Source organism: Mchenga conophoros, linkage group LG14 (genome assembly GCF_057382185.1).
Source record: "Mchenga conophoros isolate Kocher_MC1m ecotype Shallow Benthic linkage group LG14, M_conophoros_male_GT1.1, whole genome shotgun sequence".
Classification (NCBI taxonomy): domain Eukaryota; kingdom Metazoa; phylum Chordata; class Actinopteri; order Cichliformes; family Cichlidae; genus Mchenga; species Mchenga conophoros.
The window spans coordinates 22793806-22816690 of record NC_140539.1 but is presented as its reverse complement, the minus strand read 5'-3'; the positions used below and the strand labels follow the sequence as shown (position 1 = coordinate 22816690).

At 40.4% G+C, this 22885-nt stretch overlaps 1 protein-coding gene across 1 annotated transcript in view; it reads right to left on the bottom strand.

Annotated features, from left to right (window-relative positions):
• Positions 1-22885, bottom strand: part of LOC146559718 (protein FAM98A-like) — an 88226-nt gene that overhangs the window by 3971 nt on the left and 61370 nt on the right. The window contains exons 2-6 of the mRNA XM_085244343.1: positions 1495-1594; positions 734-859; positions 387-643; positions 218-289; positions 15-131 (exon numbers count right to left, since the gene is read on the bottom strand). Coding sequence (XP_085100469.1) covers positions 15-131; positions 218-289; positions 387-643; positions 734-859; positions 1495-1594 — 672 coding nt within the window. The remainder of the gene's footprint in view (positions 1-14; positions 132-217; positions 290-386; positions 644-733; positions 860-1494; positions 1595-22885) is intronic.

Below are 22885 nucleotides of genomic sequence, written 5' to 3'. Positions count from 1 at the left end.
TTTAACATTCCTACCTTTCGTTTTTCTCCCCATGCAAATGATTCAAGCGTAACCTGAAAGCGCGTGACCATCATTTGTCGCCGACGCCGATAGTCCTCGGACAGAATTTCATTCATTTTTTTCACTTGAAGCTGAGAAACAGGCAAAGATGTAAATGCCACATTAGAGTCACGGCTAAAGTCTTGAGAGCTGAAAACAGGCCTGGCAGCTTACCCACTGCTTTGAGGCTGGTGCTGAGAAGAGGTTTGGTCATGTCTCCACTTGGTAGGCGAGAAAGCCTCTCATTCACCTGCATTAAAGCAAATGTTTGTAAACTCCTCTTTCAGTGCTTCTCAGTCTGTATTCGCAATTTATTCATGGCTCAATCTCTGTTATTTCAAGCTTACCTCGTTCAAAACGTCCTCAAACCGAGAGGAGGCGTCCACGTTGAGAGCACGCAGAAGTAAAATCCATTCTGCTTGCATCTCTGCTTTCCTCCTGTTTTCACCCAAACCGTCATCGCCTTCGTTTTCCTCACAAAAGTCACGGCTCAGATCTTCAACTCGCTGCTCTTTTTCAGAGTCCGCTTCTGTCGCCCGCTCGTCAGGATGTGACTCTTTGTACTTGATAATGTGAGCTGCTTGCAATTCTGATACAAGGAACTCTGCAAGATGTGCAAAAGATCACTAAATCCACGAGCACTGCAATCATCTGTTCTTACTACAACAGTATCCACCACAGTCCGGTTTCTCACCAGCGACTTTGTTGAGAGTGGACGGGTCCAACACCTCGGAGGTCAGCACAGCGAGGGGAGAGGATATGTTTGATAGTACATTTTTCAGCTCTCCCGCCAGCAGCACATCACCTGACCCTCCTGAGTCTAAAAAAGGACAATTAAGCCAGTTTATTTAACACATTTCACTGCAAGTTGAGTCAGAAAGATCTGATTTTTTTCATGGCTTATATTTGTAACATAGTAACCATCAGTTTGTTTACCAAAGCATGTTTTGGTTGTAGTTATATAATGCACATAAATTACAGCTAATGTGAGGTGCATCTCAGTAGCTTCATATTAAATTAACTGCGGGTAAAATTATGAAAATGGTGTCACTATCCAAATGTTTCCAAATCCAATTCTACTCAACATGCGAAGATGTTTTACTTTAGTAGAGCATCTGTCAACGTGTAAAAAATATCCTGTTATTTTTATTTATTTAAGGCATCTAAATTGGCTGTTCTGTAACTGGTTTGGTGAATTAATGTGGATGTTTTCAGAAAGGACTTGCATTTTGTTTTACATTACATAAAAAGTAAGGTCGATTCTTAAGCAGTTGCTTTGCTGAGTCGGCCCACTTGAGACCACAGTGACCCCTCTGCGTGAGACAGTAAAAAATCCACAATCCTGAGATGGTTTCCTCCTTCCTTGGGAGAATGCGCTGTATTAAAGGCAATGGTTAAACATGAAAAAGCCTCTCTCAAAGATTTATGAATGAAAATCTCAGGCCTGAGCCTCACCTTGTAGCTCCGGGCAGAGAGTCCTGAGCTCTGCGCACAGCCAGCTGAGCAGCGGACAGGGAAGCTCGTCACATCTGCACCGGGAGACGAGACCGGGTACCTGACCAGGAAGTAAGTGGAGGCGACAAATGAGATTACCTATTCACCTGTCAGGCGTATCGGCAAGTGTCATTATACGTCAAAAGCCCAGAAAGCAGGCAGAGAATAAGGTTTCTCTTCTCAAATTAAAGTTTCGTAACGACGAAAATCAAACATGTTAATCACCCCAGAGCTTTGATGGCTGAAACTGTCCCCGCGCTCCTCTCCACGAAGAAAAGATAAACATAAAAGTTATGGTAGTATTTACCATATTTTGGCACTGAACTGGGCTAGACTGCGAATAATTAGATACATTTTATTTTTATTATATTATTTACATATTTGGCTTTAATTTGTCTGTGTAGCCTTATAAACACTGCGATGTCCAATTCATGACTTCTTGTTGTGAGATCCTTAAAGTACATTTTGAGTGAATGGTTTGTTTGGCAGTAGTAATGACTGAAAGTCCCCTAACACAGATCCTTTTGGTCAGATATTTAACTTTACTTTTTGTTGTTGTGGTGATGATAATCATATGTTTGATAGCTTGACTCAAAGTACAGCGAGTCAAAATACGCTCACTTCCACTTCATTGCTTACACTTGTTCAGCTTCTTGTTATCAAAAATATCTAATCACCCAGTCACATGGCAGCAACTCAGTGCATTTAGGCATGTAGACATGGTCAAGACAGCCTGCTGAAGTTCAAGCTGAATTTCAGAATGGGGAAACGGGTGATTTTATATGACTTTAAACGTGGCGTGGTTGTTGGTGTCAGATGGGATGGTCTTGAGTTTTTTCAAAAACTGCTTGATGTCAGAGGCCAGAGCAGAATGAACCGAAGCTGCATTAAAGCTAAAAGGAAAAGTAACTCCAGTTACCACTCGTCACAAGCAAGGTATGCAGAAGAGCATACCAGATACCATACATCAAACCTTGAAGCAGATATGCTACAGCAACAGAAGACGGGTAGTTTCAGCATTCGGCATAAACTCCATGTATCCATCCTGACTGTTGTATCATTGGTTCAGTCTGCTGGTTGTGCAGTGATGTGGGACATAATTTCTTGGCACATTTTGGGCCAGCTGAGTGTTTTTTGCTTTCAACAGGACAACCTGTTGAATCTATGCCACAAAAATGAAGGCAATTGTGAAAGCAAAGGGGCTCATATCCTATGCTAGCAAGGTACATCTAATAAAGTGGCAGGTGTGTGTAAATGTGTTATATAAAATTCAATCTCTGTTTTGGCAGTGCAGTTTTGCATTTATTATATTACAACACATCAGCGGTGGGAAATTTTAAGATGTCAGCCCAACCCGAGCCCTAACCCCAACCTGTCATCTCCACTGTGTATGATCAGATCATAACCTAACCTAGCATGGCTAACTTTAAGGCTGAACAGACGCTGACACTCTTGTGACGACTAAAATTCTCCCTCAGCATCCGATGGGTGCAGTGAACAAAAGCCAGAACAAAAGTTATAATTTCATGTTCTGAAAGCGAGTTCAAAGACATGAACATAAATTGGGTGTCCCAAATTCGATCTCTGGGTGGCAGTGTTGCATCATGATTTGCTCAAGTTAAGGTTGTTCACCTGTGCAGAGGAAACCTGCAAAATGTTAAAATAGTCGATTTTTAATATTTGATGTATCAAATTTTAAGTATAACCATTTAGTCTTTTAGTCAGTTCACAATGGGCTTCGGTAATGCACTGGTCTGCCTTATCATGGTTATAACCTGAAATAAATTATACATCAATTAGAGCGACGTGTCCTCACACCTGGTAACATTAAACACGCTGCCTGCTTCTGTTTACTGAGGGTAATTTAACTGTTTAAATAAAAAAAATATTATTCAAGTAACGTTTAACGTACTTTTAACACTACTGTAATACATTATTGTCAACATGCTGTTGAGTAAATCTTGTAATATCTTGATCTGTCCATTAAATTATCACTGTCTTATCTTAAGCAGGACTCTTTAGAAAATATGGTATAATATTAATGCTAAAAAAAAAAGGTTTATTTTTAAAGAGAAAACTTAACACAAAATAATTTCCATGGACATCTTTCTTTTCAAAAGAATTTCATTTGAATTAGTCTTCACTATCACAGGGGTTCTGTAAGCACAATACGAGCTCCATTCTTAACAAAAAGCTTTATTTTTGAGGGTAAATACTCAGATCGTTCTGCAGATTTAATGAATGCAACCTTGTAATGGATGCTAGTTGTGTAATGGTATACCACCCTATCCACGTTCTGCATCAGCCTTTTTGATGCAAAGGTGAGCTGTTTGTGAATAACAAACTTAAGGCCCTTAAGGGTTGGAGTGCATATAAGAAAGAAAGCTCCAGTCACATAATGAGTATGGCTTAATTGTCGGTCCTCACGGTCAGAGTTGTGATCTCATAGGTGGACAACAAAAACTCCAGCACTGAAACCACACCTCAAAGAATACCCCTAGGAGATAATGATGCTTTTTTTCAGAAATATACAGGATTTAAATGTGTAAGGAATGTAATGTGAAATTCATTGCATGGTATGAAATGCACGGAACCCCAGCCTGTCTTGTCTGCAACACCTTCATCCAAAAAAGGTGAAACTGACTTTGGCATATGGTTTCTTAAAGAAATGACAGAAACAGATTATATTCATTTCATCTTTGTGAACTGACAAAATGTGTTGCCCCGTGATAGCTGGGTGCAGCTCAAACGGATGGCTGGACGGCTGACTTTTTGGTAACTTGGTAAGCTGGCTACATGAGTTTGTACATCCAGGATTTACACTGATTTTCTTTGAAGTTGTGAGGTGGGACTCCCCTGGCTTGCTTTACTTTTGATACAACCACTAAAAAACAGAAAATGCAGTCTGTAGCTTTGATGAGTTTATATTTATCGGAAGGTGTATTTACTTGTGCGAGGACGAATTTATATATTCATGTAAAAGAATAAAATTCAAATGTTGTTGATTGCCTGGCTGACACTGTACTTTTAAGCTGATACATCCTCTTTACTACTAGTATTTCCAGCTGATACAGTTGCAGCATAATTTTAAATGCTATTTGGACACATGACAAAATCTTGAGCGGGCTGACAGCCATCCAGTTTCACCTCAGACAGAGGCAGCCAGATGGGGAGGGGGAAACAGGGGAAGGGGGGTAGTGGTAGTGTTGTATTAAGTATCTGAAATGAAGAAGACAAGTCAAGTAGTCACGAAATAACTGCTGGTGTGCTCATAAATGATAAATTAATCGCATAATGCATTAGCCAGACAGTCATAAATGCACTGTGAGTTCTAGCCTAATCCCAGTCCTATATGGCTGACAGTAAAGGTTAACTGGGAGGTGAAAGAGAAATGCAGGATATGGAAAAGAGGAAAATACAGCAGCCAAGACAGGAAAAAAAGGAGTGAAGTGAATTGGTAAAACGCTGGATTTCTTCAGGCAGAGGTTGGACATAGTGCAGCTTTAGGCAGTCTATAATTCTTGTCAAGTTCCCAGATTCAATAACAAGATAGCACTCTCTGGCATCCACAGGTTCCTCTATTCAAAACTATCTTGAGGACAGGAGAGAAAGAGACCATTTAAAGCCTTCAGGGACACCAGTGAGATCCCATTTCTGCAGGCCAGGCTTTGCCCAAGTGTCTAATTCTAATTTCCTCTTTCACAGACTAAAGGAGTGTACGTCTATCTGCAGTTGCATAGCCCTATGGGAGAGATAGAGAAGAATAGTGAGTCTCGGAGTCTGGATCTGATGCTTGCATGTGTGTGAGAGGTGCTTTAAAAGCTGTGGATGTACGACGTGCAAGGGAGTGAGTGACTGGACTTTTGTAAGATTGAGAGAGTACGGGAAATGAGAGCTTTTGCCAGGAGAGGACAAGCTGATGGGGGATATACAACCGCTGAGAGAGGGAGAATTGTGGGGATATTAAGAAGTAGGTGGAAAGGCAAAAAATGGATGGAGATCAGAAACATTAAACATAAGGAGAGTTGACTGTTTTGGACATATTGTTGTCCAACTGGGGATAAGAAGTTAATATCAAGGGGAAATTCCACTGTATAACAAAAGTTAGACTTTTCTTTTTTTTATTCTAAGCATATCACACCACTTAAAAAGATGTGAACCCAACAACACCATTTCCAAATGAAAAAACAGAGGACAGTGTCCTCTGTGTAATGCCTCAAAGAGATAACACTTGGAGTTGCTTCAACAGTAAACTTTTTTGCACATGTACTGTTGCATATTTACGACTGCTCTGCTTGGTTCAGAGCAGGGTTGATGCCCAGGTAGACAATGACACGCGACGTTCTTTTAAGGCACTGTGAATTCGCCAGACAGTCTTTTACTCTGTACTGACATGAGTTCAATTAGATGCCACACAGTATTTGATCTACATATGCTCGCGGTTTAATACGGAGTGCATCTGGATTTCAGAGATGTGGAAAAAGTGATGTGGTCACAAGAGTTATCCTTCACCCCTGAACAAGTAGCATACATGTGTGGAACAATGAAAGTCTGAATGCTTAGTCCAGCGAACATGCAAGTTATTCTGAGCGATCGCGTTCATCAGCATCAATATGCGACTATATCCGATACACATATTTAAAGTTCCGCTTTCTGTCATTTTATTCTAATTAACTATCCATATGTCTTATTCTGTAACTTTTAGGTTTTTACCCTAAAAACACAAGATTGTTTGAGTAACAGTATAAAGAATATAGGGCAGATTAGTATCATTTTCTGGTGTTGTGACAGCACTTATCGGCATCAGCCCCAAAAATCCAGAATCCATATATATTTATAGGCCAGCAGCAGCAATCTGCACATTTACTCAGTATACTGACACAGCTGTGAGAAGATATATGGCATAAACATATAGCCCATTAAGAGTTTTATATGTTTCAAGACAGCAAGCACAAACGAGATTAATTTTTCAGTTTTCCTCTTAACACTAGGCAAGGCAAGGCAAGTTTATTTGTATAGCACAATTCAACAACAAGGTGATTCAAAGTGCTTTACAGAGACATTAGAAACAAGAACAAATAAAAAGCATGATTTAAAATTGATTAAAACAAGCAAATAAACTAACTAACTAATTAACAAACAAACAAACAAACAACAGTATATAAAATCAAAACAGATAAAATCAGAACAGTAGATAAAATCAGTAGTTAAATGTAAGTTTTGAAATTTAAGCTTAAAGTGTGGATTTGGTGCTTTATTCAAATGCAGCTGAGAACAGGTGAGTCTTCAACCTGGATTTAAATAAACTGAGTGTTTCAGCTGATCTGAGGCTTTCTGGGAGTTTGTTCCAGATATAAGGAGCATAAAAGCTGAATGCAGCTTCTCCGTGTCTGGTTCTGACTCTGGGAACTGATAAAAAAAACGGATCCAGATGACCTGAGGGATCTGGATGGTTCATACTGGGTCAGGAGGTCATTGATGTATTTTGGTCCTAAACCATTCAGAGCTTTATAGGCCAGCATCAGAACTTTAAAGTCTATCCTCTGACGGACAGGCAGCCAGTGTAAGGACCTCAGAGCTGGACTGATGTGGTCCACTTTTTTGGTCTTAGTGAGGACTCGAGCAGCAGAGTTCTGAATGAGCTGTAGTTGTCTGACTGATTTTTTAGGTAGACCTGTAAAGATGCTGTTACAGTAATCAAGCCTACTAAAGATGAATGCATGGACTAGTTTTTCCAGGTCCTGTTGAGACATCAGATCTTTTATCCTTGATATATTCTTGAGGTGATAGTAAGCTGACTTTGTTATTGTCTTAATGTGTTTTTCTAAGTTTAGGTCTGCATCCATCACTACACCCAAATTTCTCGCCTGGTTTGTGGTTTTTAGATGTATAGATTGAAGTTCTCTGGTGACCTGTAATCGTTTTTCTTTGGCGCCAAAGACTATTACCTCAGTTTTGTTTTTGTTTAGCTGGAGAAAATTGTGGCACAACCAGTCATTGATTTCCTCAATGCATTTACCAAGAGCCTGTACAGGGCCTCGGTCTCCTGGTGACATTGTGATATATATTTGTGTGTCATCTGCATAGCTGTGATAGTTTATTTTGTTGTTGTTTATAATCTGTGCCAGTGGGAGCATGTAGATGTTAAACAGAAGGGGTCCCAAGATGGAACCTTGGGGAACTCCACATGTGATACTTGTCTGCTCAGATGTGAAGTTACCTATTGATACAAAGTATTTCCTGTTTTCTACGTATGTTTTGAACCAGTTTAGTACAGTTCCTGAAAGACCTGTCCAGTTCTCCAGTCGTTTGAGTAATATGTTGTGGTCAACTGTATCAAATGCTGCACTGAGATCCAGTAAAACTAGGACTGACATTTTTCCACTGTCTGTATTCAGACATATGTCATTAAACACTTTGGTCAGAGCGGTTTCAGTGCTGTGGTTCTGTCTAAAACCTGACTGGAAGGCATCGTAGCAATTATTCTGTTTTAAGAAGTAACTGAGCTGTTGAGAAACTGCTTTTTCAATGATCTTACTTAAAAACGGGAGATTTGAGATCGGCCTGTAGTTGTTCATTTGTGTCTTGTCAAGATTGTCCTTTTTCAGTATAGGTTTGATTACAGCAGTTTTTAGTGATTCTGGAAACACACCTGATAATAAAGAAAAGTTGACGATCTGTAACAGGTCTGACTCTAAAGTCTTTGAGACCTTTTTGAAAAAACTTGTTGGCAGGACATCTAAACAGCAGGAGGAGGAGTTCAGTTGACCTAAGATGTCCTCCAGGTCTTTGCTGTTAATAGGTTGAAACTGTTTCATGGTGTTTAAACAGTTTTTTGGTGGACACAGTACATATCCTGGATCTGCTGTTGATGTACCAATTGCTTGTCAAATTTTTTGGATTTTTTCAGTGAAGAATTTGGCAAAGTCATTGCAGGCCATGGTCGAATGAAGTTCAGCTGCCACTGACACAGGGGGGTTTGTTAGCCTGTCAACTGTAGAAAATAAGACCCGAGCATTATGGCTGTTTTTAGTGATGATGTCAGAGAAGTAGGACCTCCTTGCATTCCTCAGTTGTAAATTATAATTGTGAAGTTTCTCTTTATAAATGTCATAATGAACCTGGAGGTTTGTTTTTCTCCATCTGCACTCAGCTTTCCTACACTCTCTTTTTTCATTTTTCACCAGTGTGGAGTTTCTCCATGGAGACTTTTTCCTTCCAGAGATAACCTTCACCTTAATGGGAGCAATAGTGTCCATTACATTTAACATGTTAGCATTGAAGCTATTGACGAGCTCATTGACTGACCCTCTGGACAGGTCAGGTGTTAATGGGAAGACCTGGTTAAAAATTGCACTACTGTGTTCAGTTATACACCGTTTTGTGATCACTGTTGTTGATATATTTGTGTGGGCTGAGATTTTACTTTCAAAGAAAACACAGTAATGATCAGACAGGCCCACATCAGACACAGTAACCTTTGAAATGCTCAGGCCTTTGGATATAAAGATATAAAAAGATGCACTTGTTGCTTTTCCACACTCTTGGCAATATTTGAATGTATCCTTAGCAATGAATTTGTAGGTACCACCCTCATGCCACTGCTTTTAGAAAACACGTAATGTCCTAAAATACCAACGTGACCGGCTAGTTTGTTAATACAGTTCAAGACAAGGACATCTGAAGAGCTGCAGCTTGATATTGTTTGCTGTTTGTTATTTGTTAATTATTTAATTGATATAATTACTAAGGTAACTAATAATTGTTTCACCTCTACTGCAGATCAGACAGAGATGAGTCCTGACAGCTGGCACATGGAAGCCATGAGTTTTACCGTGCACGTGGATTTTATAGTGTTCCCTTACTGTACATGCTTTGGTAATAATTTACATCTCGCCATGTCTATCTTAACATCTGCCACCTGACTTTAGTGTGCTTTCATCTTTGTTCGTGCGCTGCGTGTTCATACACCGGCGATTTTACAAAGTCAGTCGCACACGTGAAACATCAGATTAAACATAGACTCCTAGATATTAGCTGACACTCCCTTTTTTTTCATATGTTTTGTGCGCTTACTTTCTAGCTTTTCTTTGTGTTCTTTAAAAAATGAATAGTATTTATCCTGTCTTCTCCTTCTTTTATTCAGTGTGTGTGTGTGTGTGTGTGTCTGTTAGAGAAGAGTGTATGGTGCCTGGGGTGAAATCAGGCAGATAAAAGGCAGTGATGAGGTCTGGATCCTCAGCATCCTGACAGCTGTAGATTAAATTAAAGAACTTCTGACAAATCAAACAGATTCTCTCTCTATCTCTCCCTCTCTTTCTCTCCATCCCTCTTTTTCTCTCTCTTCACCCCTAGAGCCCTCATCAGGCAAGCTGGGTGCGGAACTTGAAACAAAATGGATTTCATCTTTAAGGGCTCGGGCAGGCTTTGAAACCGCACCAACTGCCGCCCCTACTTGTCCGTCTTTCTTTCTCTTTTGGATTTGTTGGCTTGCCTTTTTTTTTCCTGATACTTCAACAAACTTGAGCCATATTGTGACAGATAAAAGTAGAACATCAGTACTTCAAACCATGACAGTAATTGAGAGATGAAACGGGCACATTTTCCAGGTTCTGAGAGGCCCACTCCGATCCTCACATCAATCGCTCCTGCACGGGATTCCAGGGAATGGTAGAGAGCAACGCTTGGCTCCCAGTGGATCTAAATGCTGCTGTAATAAGGTATTAACACTTTCTAATGTGGTCTATTGGCAGTTAGACCTGCTCTGATATAAAAAAAAATACATGTCAAATAGGCTTACTGCTGATCCTGGTAAAGCAAATATACACACATTCATACGTAACTAAAAATGGCTACTGCCAATCATTGTCTCATAGTATGTGGCCCGACAGAGCCCTTCCCAATTCCCTATGCAGGCTAGCATTCACACCATATTTACACTTTGTAGGTACACCTTGCTATTACGGTGCTGGACTCCCTTTTGCCTGTAGAACTACTTTAATTCTTCAGTTTCAACAATGTGCTGGAAACATTCCTCACAACTCCTCAATGTTCATTTTCTTCCCGCTGGAAGCAAAAGATGGGTAAACCAAGGCTGTAAAGTGATGGACATGGTCCTCAACAATGCAGGTATTGGTGCCTAAAATATGCCAAGAAAATGTCCCTACACCGTTAAACTACAATTAACAGCATAAAGTATTAAAACAAGGCAGGATGGATCCATGCTTTCATGTTTTTGTGCCAAATTCTGACCTTTCCCAGCAGAAATCAAGACTCATCAGACAAACATCGTTTTTGTCTTTTATTAACGAGCAGCTGAACAGGTATATGCTTTCATTGCTTAAAAGTGCACCATATCAGATTGATAAACTTCTTAAAGTTAAAACTGAGTATTACGTCACGTTATTTGGATTCTCACACATTTATACTGTTAAGCATCAGTGTAATTTGTAATTTTATTATTATCATCATTATTATTATTATTTTTATTCTTTCTGAAGAGACTATTGGTCCAGGAAATGGCTTTTTCATGTAGGGGGATGTTGATTTTATACCCATGTCAGTAGTAAACTAAAGTGTAACTTACGATGCCAGACAGTGACTAATAAGTGTGAAAGGCTTTTAACCTTATGCAGATTTATAACTATCAAAGGCGTTATCTTTGGTAAAGTATTTTAACTGTAACAGTGTTCGTCAAACAGTTATTACACTTCACATGTTAGCAGAAATGGAGAAAATCTGTAGTTAATGTTAACTTTACACAGCATTATGGAAGACAGAATGAATTTAAAAGTATTTTTCTTTTATAGTTTTTTTTGGTAATGAGCAGAGATAAAAGGCCTAATACAGTCACAATCAGCTTCTGATTGCTTTCTCGACTATTTTGCTTAATGAAATAAAAGATTATTCAAATTCCTACAGTTATGTTCTGTACAGTTCCAGTTTCATCTCATCACCAATATAAAAACAGAAGAGATTACCAGCAGTATGTCGGTGCTATAATATTAGCCGCTAAGTTGCTGATCTAAACTTTTTTCATATTTGCACTCTAACCAAGTAAAGGATAAAGAAGTTCCTGGAAATCCTAACTTGAAAGAGTAAATATATCTCGCTGTATTGTTTAATCTGTTTATTAGAAATTATAAAACAACTTTGAAATTCATTGCTTTCACTCACAAAAAGTGCTATTAGATAAATTGTAGCTCAAACAAAAATCAGACACCCTAATATTTGAGAAATTGTCCGGTCACTAGAGAGCAGTATTGGATATGAATGAAAGGGACGATGTGTGTGTGTGGTAGAAACAGAGCATGCAAAAGAGTGCCTTGGACTTAAAAAGCCCAAGCTTAAGCAGCTGGCCAAACAGACTGAGCAGGGGATCAGGCAGGAGCAGTGTGTGTGTGTGTGTGTGTGTGTGTGTGTGTGTGTGTGTGTGTGTGTGTGTGTGTGTGTGTGTGTGTGTGTGTGTGTGTGTGTGCGGGAGAGTGGGGAGTGGTGCAGACTGCTAAAGAGAGGCCTTCTTCTCACCCGACTCCTCAGCCCTGCTGCTCAAACCAACAGAATTAATAGGCTCATTTGCCAAGAAAAACACTCTAATCAGTGGGTTTCCTCTCATTAAAAGTTAATTAGTTTGACACGAGTTTCCTGCAGAAGAAAGTATTGGCCACTTACAACTCATTAGAGCCAAAGCAAAACATCACAGTGAGGAAAGCTGGAGGAGAGGGGAGAAAGGAGGAATGGGACACACGCACTCATGTTCATACACTCTAACATGCAGTGCACTCTGTGAGACTCACGCTAGCTGGCACATCTACAGACATGTGCATTACTTTGTTATTGCAAAATGTTAGTGACATGTGTAAACATGCATGCCAGCACAGTTATACATGAACACACACATACGGTAAGTGCTTACATACACATGTGGACACAGACACACGGTACTGTAAACTCATTTCTGTTATGGCATCAGTAACAGCAAGAAACACATACAGACATAATTCAACATGCACGTGATGTAAGTATTCTGTATATAAAACATACAGAATATATGAACTTTTTTTTTATACATATGTATATATATTATGTTGAAAATGTTTGAGTTATATAGCTTATATAACACCTCAGGTGCTAAATGTGTTCCATCTGATCATTTCATTTGCTTTGCGTGCATGTGCGTGCACGCTTGCAAGTGTGCGTGTCTGTTCTTTTGTAAAGACAGAATCTAATTCTGACTAAATATTAAAGTTTCTGACCAATTAATAAAATATTTGTCACTTTAAAACTGACATAAATACATATGAGTGAATATGTATCAATTGAAATGTCTTGAAATTGAATGTATATTTTACACATTTACATTAAACTTCATTTAAAAAAAAACTTTATAAAACTTTTCCATAAAAATGTTTCATCACTAGTCATGCTAATGCTCAGCTGAAAACTTTGATGGATGCTTTTGAACCCCTAAAGCGCCACCACAGATGTGTTTGCTGACAGCAATGAAAGCATTTAAACTGGTACAATGGAAATCATTTATGTATGCCCAAAGGGTTAAACACTTAAATCTAATGAATAGTTTCATTTTCAGTGTGATATTTTGGAAACTTTTTGGGAAAGAAAAAAAAAAAGCTTGTTGAAATTTTGCTATTCCACAGTAATTGTGTGGTGCTGCTACTTTGCGGCACTTTAACTGTTCTGTTCTGTAAAACCAAATCAGGTGTGGTTAGCTTCTCAGCACTCACTTCAATATGTCAGTCAGCACATTTACTAAATGAAATTACAAGACTCACACTGGAGACAGAGAGGCCAGAAGTCATAAAGAACAAAAACACAAAAGTATCTGCTCTGAGAGAGTCAGAGATCACTGTGGCTCTGTTATACCAAAACAGTATCTTCCACTTTAGTGTTATGTATTAATGAAATTACATGTGGTGATTTGTAGCCTCCTTGATTGATTATTGGGCTGTGACATCCCACACTGTTAAATAAAGTTAGACACACACATATGCTCCCACACCCTCCCCCTGTTTCCTCTTTCGCTCCATCTTTCCACTGCTCTCCAGTCTCACTGATCTGTCCAGTCTGCTCAGACTTCCTCTTGTTAATGAATCATGAAGTTTGACTTTTACTCCTTAATAAGCGGTGCTTTGCAGAGAGCGAAGGGAAAGCGCAGAGTTTGTTTTCGTTTAATTAGTCAGGCAGGTTCCCTGGGCATGGCGCTCAGTGAGTGAGAAGGCCAGGGCCCGTGGAGCAGCATCAGACGAGGAAGTGCTGAGAGGCAGTCCGTGCTGCCAGGTGGCCATAAGACGAATGTGTGCAGGCAAGGACTAAGACGGGGCAGGAAACATAGAGGCACAGTGCTGCAAACTGAAGAACAATGATAGGAAATGTCCTGGAGAAAACACACCAGCCCATGGTGAAAGAGGGCTGGAAAGAAGGAGGGAAAGAAAGACGAGGGGTAACAAGAGGAGGGAAATGTCCGACAGAGATTAAAGAAAGGAAATCAAAAAGAAAGAATTTGGAAATAATAATGAGAAAGGTATGAGTACGAGTGGAGGATACATGTGTTAAATATACAGTGACTGTAGTATCCTGACGTAATTTTACTTGTTTACTTGAGTTACGTGTAATTTCCTTAGATTTCATGGGTTCTTCTGACAGCTATAGCAACAAGTTCCTTTTCTGATTTAAAAAAAATGCCTGTAATATATTCTTTTTTTGTGAGTTTAACTTTGAAGAACACAAAGTCACAGAGTCTCAGAATGGAGGAATTGCATTTTACATTCCCTCTCTAAGTATAAACTGCTACACAAAAGAGCAATGAGCTGCAGACAGAAAGCCGTGGTACAAATACATATTTTTGACAAAAGAGCAATGGGCTGCAGAAAGAAATCTATGGTGTAAATACATCTTTTTTATTGCCCCATTTCCAACCAAGCTAAGAAGTTAGTTATCAAACACAGCTGTAGAGCTTTTTCTCTCTTAAAGAAGTTTTTATTCAATACAATCCACCCCTCACAACTCATCAGGAAACTGACAGACCTGGGCATCAGTTCCCTCATCTGCAAATGGTTACTGGACTTCCTGACCAACCGCCCCCAACATGTCCGGCTGGATAACCGCTGCTCATCTACCATCACAATGAACACCGGTGTACCACAAGGCTGTGTGATGAGCCCTTTCCTCTACTCCCTCTTCACCCACGACTGCAGACCTGCTGATGGTTCCAACACCATCATTAAGTTTGCAGATGACACCACGGTGATTGGCCTCATCAGTGACAACGATGAGGCCGCCTACAGGGAGGAGGTGGATCGTCTGGCTGAGTGGTGCGACACAAACAACCTGCTGCTTAACACCGAGAAGACCAAGGAGCTCATCGTGGACTACAGGAGGAATGCTGACCCACATCCACCCATCCACATTAAGGGGACGGCTGTGGAGCGTGTGAGCAGCTTCAAGTTCCTGGGAGTCCACATCTCCGAGGATCTCACCTGGACGACCAACTGCTCCAAGCTGGTCAAGAAGGCTCACCAGCGCCTCTTCTTCTTGAGGACTCTGAGGAAGAACCACCTGTCCTCAGACATCCTGGTGAACTTCTATCGTTGCACCATCGAGAGCATCCTGACCAACTGTATAACAGTCTGGTACGGGAACTGCTCTGCCTCGGACCGGAAGGCGTTGCAGAGGGTCGTGAAAACTGCCCAGCGCATCGCCGGAGCACCACTTCCTGCCATAAAAGACATCTACAGGAAGCGGTGTCTGAAAAGGGCTGGGAAAATCATCAGAGACCCCAGTCACCCATCACATGGACTCTTCACCCTCCTGCCCTCTGGGAGGCGCTACAGGAGCCTCCGGACTAAGACCACCAGGTACCGGAACAGCTTCTTCCCCACAGCTGTCAGACTCCTGAACTCTGCCTCCTGACATCTGACCCACGTTAACTCATGGACTGAACATACACACACACACACAATGGACAACTGTACCCTCAAACACACAATAATAACATGGAGTGAACCACCACTCACAACCACTAGCACTTTATATAGCCTCTGTAGAAATTATCCACACCCTCACTTATCTTAACTGCACTACTGTATAGCCCTGTGTAAACAATCATTCTGTACATACGATAATTTTTAACCCTACAACTGTTTACAACTTGCATAGTTCCCATTTCTGTATAGCTGTATATCCCAGATTCCTGTAAAGTTATTTATTTCATATTCTGTATAGTTTTTCATATTTATATCCTGTTCATATCCTGTACATAGCTTGTACTCACTACAGCCTGTACATACTTATAGTTATAGAATATTCACAACATACTTCATACCGTGTACATTATAACATAATAGACCCATTTCTGTAATATACTTACATATCTATATTATTGCTAATATATATTGTAATATATCTATATCACTAAGCACTTCTGGATGGATGCAAACTGCATTTCGTTGCCCTGTACCTGTGCATGTGCAATGACAATAAAGTTGAATTCTATTCTATTCTATTCTATTTATTGAAAACATTTTACACACTGCAAATGTTTTAAACCACCGCTGACGTTAAAAGAAGTGCATTTGTTCTTTAAGCTATCAGACTATTTTTATATATGTTTCTATTCTCATTTAGTTAATCTTAGTGCTACTTCCACTATTTTGTCTTTGAAGAGCAGCAGAACGTCTGACAATAATGTTATTCGCTCATGCTGCATCTGTGTGTAAATATCAAAAACCAAAGTAAGATAATAGTGTCATCTCGCGCATCGCCATGTGACAAATAGCAGTGCGGTATCAGAAAGGGTCAACAGTTTGCGGTGGCAAATTACAGCGTGACAGATCTTGAGCACTTTGACTTGTTGAAATCCGATACACATCAGAGGACAATAATGGGTTGTTTATGCCAGGCCCTGAGGCAATTTGTTGCACTCCAATATCGCTATAATCAATTCAAAGTAATCCTCAGACCAGCGTTATGATTTTTATTTGGTAAGTCTCATTGCCACTGTGTGTACGTGTCCCTGTTTTACGTCTGTCTTTGTGTGTCGACTAAGGACAATTTGGCCAGTCCTCACTTTTGGACAGACCCACAAAAGGCAGTTTTGGTTCAGCTTAGTTCAGTTTTATTTACATAATGTCGATTCAACAGCTGCCTTTATATTGCAAGGTAAACGCCTGACGGTATTAAAAGAAAAACACTAAAAAGGCTTCGTTTTAAGCTTAGAATTAGCTTTAGAGGCTAGCAGTAGGTATTTAGTTGTGATGGGTCACCTTTGGTAAAGGGGCTTGGGAACGGTTGTGTCTGTGAGTGTCCTCACAAACATAGAATTAAAAATATGTTTGTGTTCACGCCATAGACCTGTGGGCTCAGAGGTATTAGACACTCATCAGAGTGAACCTTTGTAGAGTCAATATTAGAGGCTTCACCTCAGAGCCTGACCTTTACAGCCTGTTTCCCTCTCTGCAACACACCTCGATACTTCCTACACACTCTCACACAAACAAACACACACAAAAACCATACACCCCCATGATCAATCTTCCCCGGCCTCTGCGACAGGAAAGCACAAAGCCAATCACATCAACACGGTCGGGATGCCTCGCTCACCCTCTGACGAAATGTCACTGGAGAGGCTGTGTCAGGAGACCGTGGGCCTGTTGAATGTGTGTGAGACAGCAGAAAATCCTGAGGACTCTGGTTGCTGGTGAATAGAAGTGTTCATATGGCTCGTGTATTGTATCTTGTAGCAAGAAAGTTAAGTTCTGTGACTGACTTGTGCTCTGACCCTTTAATTTAGAAACAGATGATGGACTAACCTTATTACCAGCTGGTATTTCAGCAACTTTTGTATAATGGAGCAAATGACTTGAGCTTTGTGTATTGAGATCACCTGATGGGCCAGGAAGATAATGCCATTATGCCATTCTTCAGTAAAAGGGCACCAGCTGATAGGCTGTTTTGGAGGGACTCAACTAACACAACACAATAAAGCTATATTATACTTTCATTAATTCATCAGAAAATCAATTTGCATTCTGCACACTTGGGTCTTACCCTGAATGATTATGCTTCACATGCACTAATTAAACAATGAGTAATCATCCCTTTTCACTGTATATTACAAAAAAAAGGACTGCAGCCAATAAAATACACCATGGAGCCCAGCCAATGCTGGGTAGAGTGTATATTATTGCCTTACCTGATTACATTGTGTTTTCGTGTGAAGTGGGATGCCAAGATGAGGCTTCAGAGCACATCTGAGTCTCACGTCCTAAAGACAGCCTTCTGCTTTCCCTTGCCAAGCTCACCTGGACTGCTTCACCTGTACTCGTGACCCAGTGGTGCGGTGCAGCTCTGTATGTGTAGAGCTGTTGGCTGAATCAAAGAAAAGTGGTGTGCAACACTGCAAGTGAGGAGAAGGTTAGGAAGGTACAGGATATACTCTCACAGTGTGAGAGAAACACAGCTGTGCCAAATATTGGTTCTGTGGTGAGCTTCAGGTCCAATGCCGAACCTGCGCAGTGAAGACATACAGAACAGATGTCACAGATCAGGAAGAAACAAGTATTATATGTCAGTGCTTTATATGTGATCATTGTGATGTGATTCGTTTTACCCTTTAGGAACGTAACGTAATTTTGATGTAATGTGTTGTTTCATCTGTTAAAATTAATGCTAATTCAACAAAATCCTGACAAAATAAATCTTTAATCACTTTTAATCAGAAAAAGATCTCTATGGGAAAGACATGCAATTTTCATTATTTTAGCATTGCTAGGTAACATTTTATTGTTAAGAGACAAAAGTGGAAGTTGTACAAATATGGATCAGAGCAGACATCAGGTGATTTCCAGGATGCCATTAAAGACTGCAGGAAAGCTTAATCTGTACTACAAACGTGTCATATTTAAAGCTTATTTTTTAAGACTGACCAAAACGCTTTAAGCTGCACTCATACAGCATGTTATTCTGCACACTCGAGCAATGTATCTACGTCACATCTGTGTCTTTTGCATGTTCTCCCTGTGCCTGTACCGGCTTCCTACCACAGTACAAACTCCACACAGTGTGGTTCGAACAAAGAGCCTGCCTGCTGTGCGGTGATAGTGTTAACCACAGTACCACCCTGTCACCCATACATACCAACTATAAATTTATACTGTAATTCTATTGTAAATTCAGATTAGCATAAAGTTTCCTTTTGTGCCTGTTTTTAGTTTTTAGTATTATCTTTGAATAACAAAGACTAAAGCCTGTTTAGTATATTTATAGATGACAGCAATCCTTTTTGACAGCAAGCATGACTTGTCATAGCAGGAAAAGCAGTGTTGCTAACAACATCAGAAATAGTCATAGTTCCCAGTAAGTCATATCAGTGTGACAGTGAGCAATCACACACAGTACCAGGACCATAAAACTGAAGCAGTTTATAGGAATTCCGATGTTATTAATATTGCCGTTACACCTACGCTTTGCTTTTCTTAGAGATTTATTTTTTTTAATGTTTACAGCACTGATGATAGTTTTAAAGGTCTGTGCTATCATAGTGAAATTTAGCAGCATCATTTAGTATTAACAGCTATTAAAAAGTATAGCCTATTAAATCCTTTCGCGCGAGTCTTGCCAAAGGCTTCTTTTGCCATTCAGAAGTCATTATAGACGTCATTGTGTTTATTCTTATCACTGTGTGTTTTAGTTTATTTTTTATTCTTCTTGTTACAGGAGCCATCGTCCAGAATTTCTGTCTGTTAAGAGACTGACCTACAGAAATATTGAAAAACTACTGGGGAATTAATCTAATTATGAATTCAAAGTGAATTATCAATGTAAATAACTGATAAAGAATAAAGTTCTTACTTTGAATACTACGGCATTTTCTTTCCCAGATGTAATCGCAAATGAAGAAAGTGCAATATGTGTAGTGAGGGAAATATTGTTAAACTAATCTGTGTATCGAGAACTGCACCCACAATTGGTTTGGCTGAGAATAGCTCTGAGGGCTGTGGATCAATGCTGGCTGGAAGCACCTACATTTCAGACATCAGAAACATTTGCATTGTTTGATTGTGGATAAACCAAGTTTAGACATAAGAGTATTAGCCCAAAGGTTCGCTCTGTGCTTTGTGTTTTTTAAATATATATATATATATATATTTGTTTTTCTTCAGTTGTTGGTTAGGGCAAAGTGGGGTTATATTTGGATAGACTGATATCCTCTATTTACAGAATGAATTATATTAACCAAACAAGAGGTCACTGGCTGTGGCTAGCATGTTGGGGCTAAGGGAGTGTCTGGAGTTGAACAACATCAGCGTAACCTCTGCTTTAACCCCACATATGAGCACTATTGATTCATTCACTTTGAAGAGGTCCTTGAAATTGTTTCGATGAGGAACTGTTGTGGCAGTCTTTTGGGGCGTCTAAGGCACCGGTCCAAATGAGAATGTCTCCAAGCTGGAGACAGACAGACAAAATCACAAAGGCCGCGAAGACAGACAGACGCACATAGGCGAAAAAAATGAAAAAAGGGAGAAAAAGAGTAAAAGAGCTATAAAAAAAAAGAGGAGAACTCCTTGTTTCAGAAACAATGACTTTCCTGCCGATAGAAAGTGATGGCTGAGCTGTTGCAATATCCATGTCTCTGACAGAACTCAGAGCGTATCAGGCTTATTGCATTACCTGAAAAAAGGGAAAGGGTAGAAATAATCAAAAATGCATCAGAAATAATGCACTTTTCAGACTCTATCCATCATTGTTTCGGCACCCTCGATCCTTTACGAGAAGTGAGTGAGCGGAGGGAGGGGGCGAGGCGCTTGCTCTCGCTCCCACAGCCAAGGAGGAGGATGGGTAATTAAATTGTGTGTCGCTCTCTAAGAACTAAAATGAATGAAATAGATGAATGCTATTGCATTATGCCACAATCGTGACCTGCAGAAAACTAATGGCAGAATAATAGTTTTAGGTCCTGGCGCTGTTTCTCTGATGCAGACAGCCACTTGAGTGAATATGCAACCGTACTTGCAGGCAAAATAGTTTGTCCTACACCTTCACTCTGTAATAGTCCGCCTGTCTTTCTGTCTGTAGCGTGTGTCATCTCGAAGTCTGTTAGGCTGTTTGTCGGTATGGATTTACAGTATTGGTTCATAGCTGTCTCTTCATCCATCCATCCGCTCACCTTTCTCTCCTAAGCTGTCACGCTCACCTCAACCTATTCACCAGACCAACAAGGAGTCCAAAGCGGTTAAACCGATGCAGCTTTTCTCTCTTTTATTTTTTCTTTTTTTTTTGCTTTGTTTTTGAAGCGAGCAGCCAAACCAGTGGTCTTTTTCTTTGTTCAACATGCCTGCCATAGACGGGGGTCTTGCTTTGTAGTTTGACTGTAAAGAGCTGGGAAAACTGTTCTGAAATCCTGAGCAAAAAGGAGTGTAAATAAAAGATCAAACCAGGCCTCTGAGCAGAACCAGCGGCCTGGTACTCAGCGCAATAACTCACCAAGCGTCGCCACGCATTAACTTGACGCGCTCAACCGAAGTGGGGAGAGGTAGCCAGGAGCTTTTTCCCAGCTGCTCTCTATACTGTACAAACACCTGAGGACATACAGCATTTTTTGCTGTAAAGAAATACAGTTTATTGATGCTTTGAAGTCTTATATGTTGCTTGTTGTGGCTTGGGCCTTTTTTCTGTCTTTGTTACACAAACAGAAAGAAACTGCATAGTCTGCACACTCATCAAAACTGTTTTATGTTTGAAGCAGGATTTAAATTATTCTCCAAAACCTTTGATAACATTTGATGAGTGATTGCAGAAAATTCTGCACTAATCTATGAAGCTCTAATAGCCAAACTAGGATGGAGTTTTATTTAAAAATGCACACGATACTCTCTCCAAGATGCATTTGCTCGCCTCGGATGGCGCCCGGCCAGAAGATGGCAGCACCCAGCTACACTTTGGCCTCCTCTGATCTCAGCGTTGTGTCAGTTGGTCTGCACATGGATACGTTACGTCCAATGATGGATAAAGATGTTTCGTGGCTGCTGCTCTCGCTACACAGCGTAGGTCACTGGGCCTGATTCAGGTCCTGGTCCTCCTCGCTGTTCCCCGCATTCGAAACATGCTGAACCAGTTAACCGCAGCATTCCTGGAACGGCTCACAAATCAACAGCTGATCAACAGAATCACTCATGACACATCCTGGCAGTGAATACTAAACATAACTTAACAAATAGCTGTCTGGGGAAATGAATGAGAAGATGCCAGCCATCTCGGAATACACAAGTAGACAAATATACACAAACCTCTTAAATGACTGCTCAAACTTCGCAATAGCCTTGAAGTAAAAGTTGTTGTCCTATTGTTAGATATAGACAGCCTAGGTTTATTTCTGTTTGTATATGCTGGAGGGGATTGTAGCTCTGCTCCTGTTGGCCCTGTTATTTGATTTCCTCTTTGACAAAGGCCACAGTCAGAGCTCATGTCAAAAGAATGCATGCAATAACAAAACAAGCTTGACTGATAAATACCCGCTTTTCACAGCATGTGTGTGTTTAAATGTGTTTGTGTGCGTCTTCGGGGCTGTGCTGGTAGTGATCTTCCTAGAGTGCGTCTGACAGAAACAGTCTTACACACAAAACCAAAGCAGCCCGAGACTCTTCCAACCCTCTAATGATGTTTAATGATACTTATCAGTGATGGAACACACACACGCACACACACACCCTTCAAACCCCTCCAGGAGCAGCAGCACCTTGCCGACTGTGGAATTACAGGCAGGCGATAATCAGGTCAGCCCGTAGGTCCTCGGGGACTGAGGTGTTCATAAACATTCCTGCTGCTCTTTTGTGTTACTTCCTGCGGTAAAACAGCGAGGCGCTCCAGTCGAGCCGACGCAGGCTAGCTAGCGCGTCGGTTCGCCCCTGGGTGCACCATCCCTGTCTCTATGTGCAGGGAGCCACACACACACACACCTTCTCTGGGATATTAAAACACACTCAGGCTTCATGTAGACATATCATCAGAATATTAACTACCTTATTAGCATAAAAAACCCTCCCAGTCATCTACATCTGATTTGACATTTGGCATTGAAATCAGTACCTCGACTTAAAATAATATCTAACAGCATTATACATTTCTTTTAAAGACCGAACAAATGTGTGTGTGTGCGTGCGTGTGTGCATGTGTGTGATATTACTTGAGGTTGATACTCGGAGCCAACTACCTCCTCCTCCACGTACAAACCTTCTACAAACAAAGACTAAAGAACACAAAGGCGTGGGTTCAGTGCATGCCTCTGCTTTTCAAAGATTTGACTCTTGCTCTGCAGTCAAATAAAAACCTTTTG